We start from the raw sequence: 3,044 nt of genomic DNA, 5'->3' as shown, positions 1-3,044 counted from the left end.
TATATAAATATCTATAAATATTATAAATTATCGCTATTATACGCAATTATGATTTTAATATATCTATAGGTATTATAAGTATAATATTAGCCTTTTATAGTGTAATAAATATCATTCTTATTATAATTATTACTTATTACTTATTTAAGGGCAAAATCATATAACAATTGCTAATTATGGTTTGCCCGGGCAACACGGTAATGTTTTGATTTTTAATAAGGAAAAAGGAAAAAAAAAAAAAAAACAATGCCCCTAATGGACTACCCGCAAGCCCCACTCCTCCCAGTCCCAAATCTGAAAAATGAAATCAAAAGAAACATAACCTAGCTGCCACCGTCCTCTCTTAACCCCTTCCGCAGCCATCGCCCAGTGCAATCACATCAACCCCCACCGCTCTGCAGCAACGCCTTAACCTCATCGACAATTCCATTGTCGAGCTATTTCTTCTCCTCGCCGTCGCCGCGAGTTCACTCTTCTCGTCGCCGTCAACGCCGAAGTCTCTATTATCATCACCGTCGCAGTCGAGGTCTCTGTTCTACTCGCCGTAGCCGTGGAGCTCGCATTTTGTCGGCGTCAATATCGCTCTCTGTCTCGCTGTCCCTACCTCTGGTTAGCTTAAACACTGCTTCCTGAGTTTGGTTTTTCTTGATTTTTTGATCTGTTCTTAATAAAAGTAAAATTACTGATTTAGTTACTCGGGTAGTGGTGAGATTTTATTTTTTTTATGCGTCTTGTGAGTTGAATGATTGTTTAACTGATGTATCACTGTCCCTACCTCTGGTCATCTATTCAGCATTATGCCTCTTTTGATAATTTTGATATTGACGTTTTGCTTGATTTGTTCTCTTAATTTGTTGTTGATAATTGTAGCGGGTCTTTTACTATGAAGACGATGCCGGAGAAAAAATAAAGCGTGATATTTTGAAGAGGATAAGAAAAAACTGGAAGGATTCAAGGCACCACTTGTTTCATAGGTGTTACAAACAAATAAGGACTTATGAGAAAAATCTTCAGCATCACCCGAAAGGAATAGACAAAAATGATTGGAAAAAGTTTGTTGACTATCGCCTGAATGAAGAAACGCAGGTAAGCCTTGGTATATTTTATTATTTCCACATAAAAACATGTGTATACATAGTAATTCCCTTACAGTTGATATTCATCATATCTTTCTCATCTGCATTTGTTTTGTTATTTGTTCATAGAAAAAGTGTAAACAGAACACTTTAAATCGGAGCAAGCAACTTTACACACATACTGGGGGCTCCAAAACCTTGGCAAGAAAAAAAGACGAAGTGGTAATAAGTCATCATTTGCATTAAGATTTTGATTAAGCTTCTTGGAAAATGTTGTTGTTTACTAAATTGTGTCAATATCAACGATGTAGGAGAGAGAGCAAGGAAGGCCCGTTGGTAGAGGAGAGTTGTTTATCATGACTCATAAGAAAAGAGATGGCTCGTATATCCACCCTGATGCGCGTGTTGTTAGTGTAAGTCATGTTTGAAAATTTGAAGCAATATATAGCTTACTATATATATGGTGCTACTGTTAACTTCTTCCTTTCCAATGTTGTATATTTGTAGGAAGCAATTGCGAATGTTGAGAGGCAGGATGGATCCTCTAAGCACATTTCACAGAATGACTCGCTAGCACAAGTTCTTGGAAAGGAGCACCCAGGACGAGTTCGTGTCCTAGGTGCTGGACCATGTCCCACCCAAGTCTTTGGTAATGCTGCTGGACAACCGTCGGGTTCTGCAGAGTCCAATGCAGAGGATAAGAGGATGATTGCAGAATTGACAGCTAAGTTAGAAGAAGAGCGGGCGAAGAGACAGTCAATAAATAAAGTCTTGGGATATGTAGTCCAACAGTTAGGAGGCAATTTGCCAGCTGAGATTGCTGAAGAGCTGACTTTTGTGGGCGGTACACCGGACTCGTCATGCGCAGGGCCATTTTCATCTGGAAATCACAACCCACAACAAAAATCTTGAATTTCAATTAATGGTTTTGGATACCTTTTACATTTAAGTTGGTTTAGTACGTTAGGCTTATTTTATCCAACTTGAGCATTCTTACTTTATTTTGGATGATATTATGACAATTTCATTATATATATGTTATGTTTGCATAACTTTAATCTGGTTTGTTATGTTAATTGAGCTGTTTTATTTTGTTTAAATTTGTTTAAATTAGTTAAAAAGTAAAAAAATTAAAGTTTAATAAGCATTCTTTGTCAAAATAGGCAAAATAGTAGAAAATTTAAAATTTTAATGGAAAATTTAAATTTGGCGACAGTTTTGAAACCGCCGCAAAACTATAAAAATTTTTTCCTGCGCTACATTTAGCGGCGGTTTGTAACCGCCGCAAATTCGTTTTTAGCAATTTTCCTTCACATACTGCGGCGGTTGACTAAAACCGCCGCAATCCGTTTTGCCGCGCCTTATCTTCCGGCGTTCCCAGGAACCGCCGCGAAATGTTTTGCAGCGGTTCAAAATCGCCGCTAAACGGCTACAGGAACTGCCGCTAAATGGCGTTTTTGTTGTAGTGCAGGCAAAACTTCATGTACAACAAAAACAAGAACAAGAGTGCGTTGATTGGCGTCGGTCATCCTCCTGTGGATGATAACTCAAGGTGGTTTATAAGAGCTGATGTTGAGAGCGGTCTATAGCTAGATTTCAACATACCAATAGCTATCAACAACTTTGGCTTTTATTGCCTGGTCGGGTCTGATCACGGTAATGTGTGCATCAGATTTTCACAAGGTGGCATGAACTCTAGCCTTCTGATCTGGAATCCTCTAACACGTCAAAGGATCTTTGTTTCTGATGAGGCAAGGAGGCATTGCTGCCATGTTGTCTCACTCTATGCATTTGGATACTTGGCTAATCATATCAAGTATCGCATAGTGCATGTATACAAGAGGCACTATACTGACCGAAATCTTTCATGGAGTTTATATTAAACTCAAGGTTAGAGCATAATCTAGTAGCCATGACAATTATAAAAAAAAAAATATATATGTTTTGGATATAAAAATTTACAATCAC

General features: G+C 38.0%; 1 protein-coding gene across 1 annotated transcript; it reads left to right on the top strand.

Annotated features, from left to right (window-relative positions):
* LOC107616256 lies at window positions 177-2,077 on the top strand. Its single transcript, XM_021107675.1, has 5 exons — window positions 177-197; window positions 871-1,086; window positions 1,206-1,298; window positions 1,388-1,489; window positions 1,584-2,077. The coding sequence occupies exons 1-5, from the start codon at window positions 177-179 to the stop codon at window positions 1,986-1,988; spliced, it is 837 nt and encodes a 278-aa protein (XP_020963334.1). The 3' UTR covers window positions 1,989-2,077.

The sequence above is a fragment of the Arachis ipaensis genome, chromosome B01 (genome assembly GCF_000816755.2).
Source record: "Arachis ipaensis cultivar K30076 chromosome B01, Araip1.1, whole genome shotgun sequence".
Taxonomy (NCBI): domain Eukaryota; kingdom Viridiplantae; phylum Streptophyta; class Magnoliopsida; order Fabales; family Fabaceae; genus Arachis; species Arachis ipaensis.
Note: the sequence above shows the minus strand (reverse complement) of the source record. Positions and strands in the feature narration are given on the sequence as shown.

Coding starts and splice junctions, on each gene's coding strand:
- LOC107616256 (XM_021107675.1), top strand. CDS start 177: ATGGTTTGCCCGGGCAACACG. Junction 1,087..1,205: donor GCCTGAATGAAGAAACGCAG/GTAAGCCTTGGT, acceptor ATTTGTTCATAG/AAAAAGTGTAAACAGAACAC. Junction 1,490..1,583: donor CTGATGCGCGTGTTGTTAGT/GTAAGTCATGTT, acceptor GTATATTTGTAG/GAAGCAATTGCGAATGTTGA.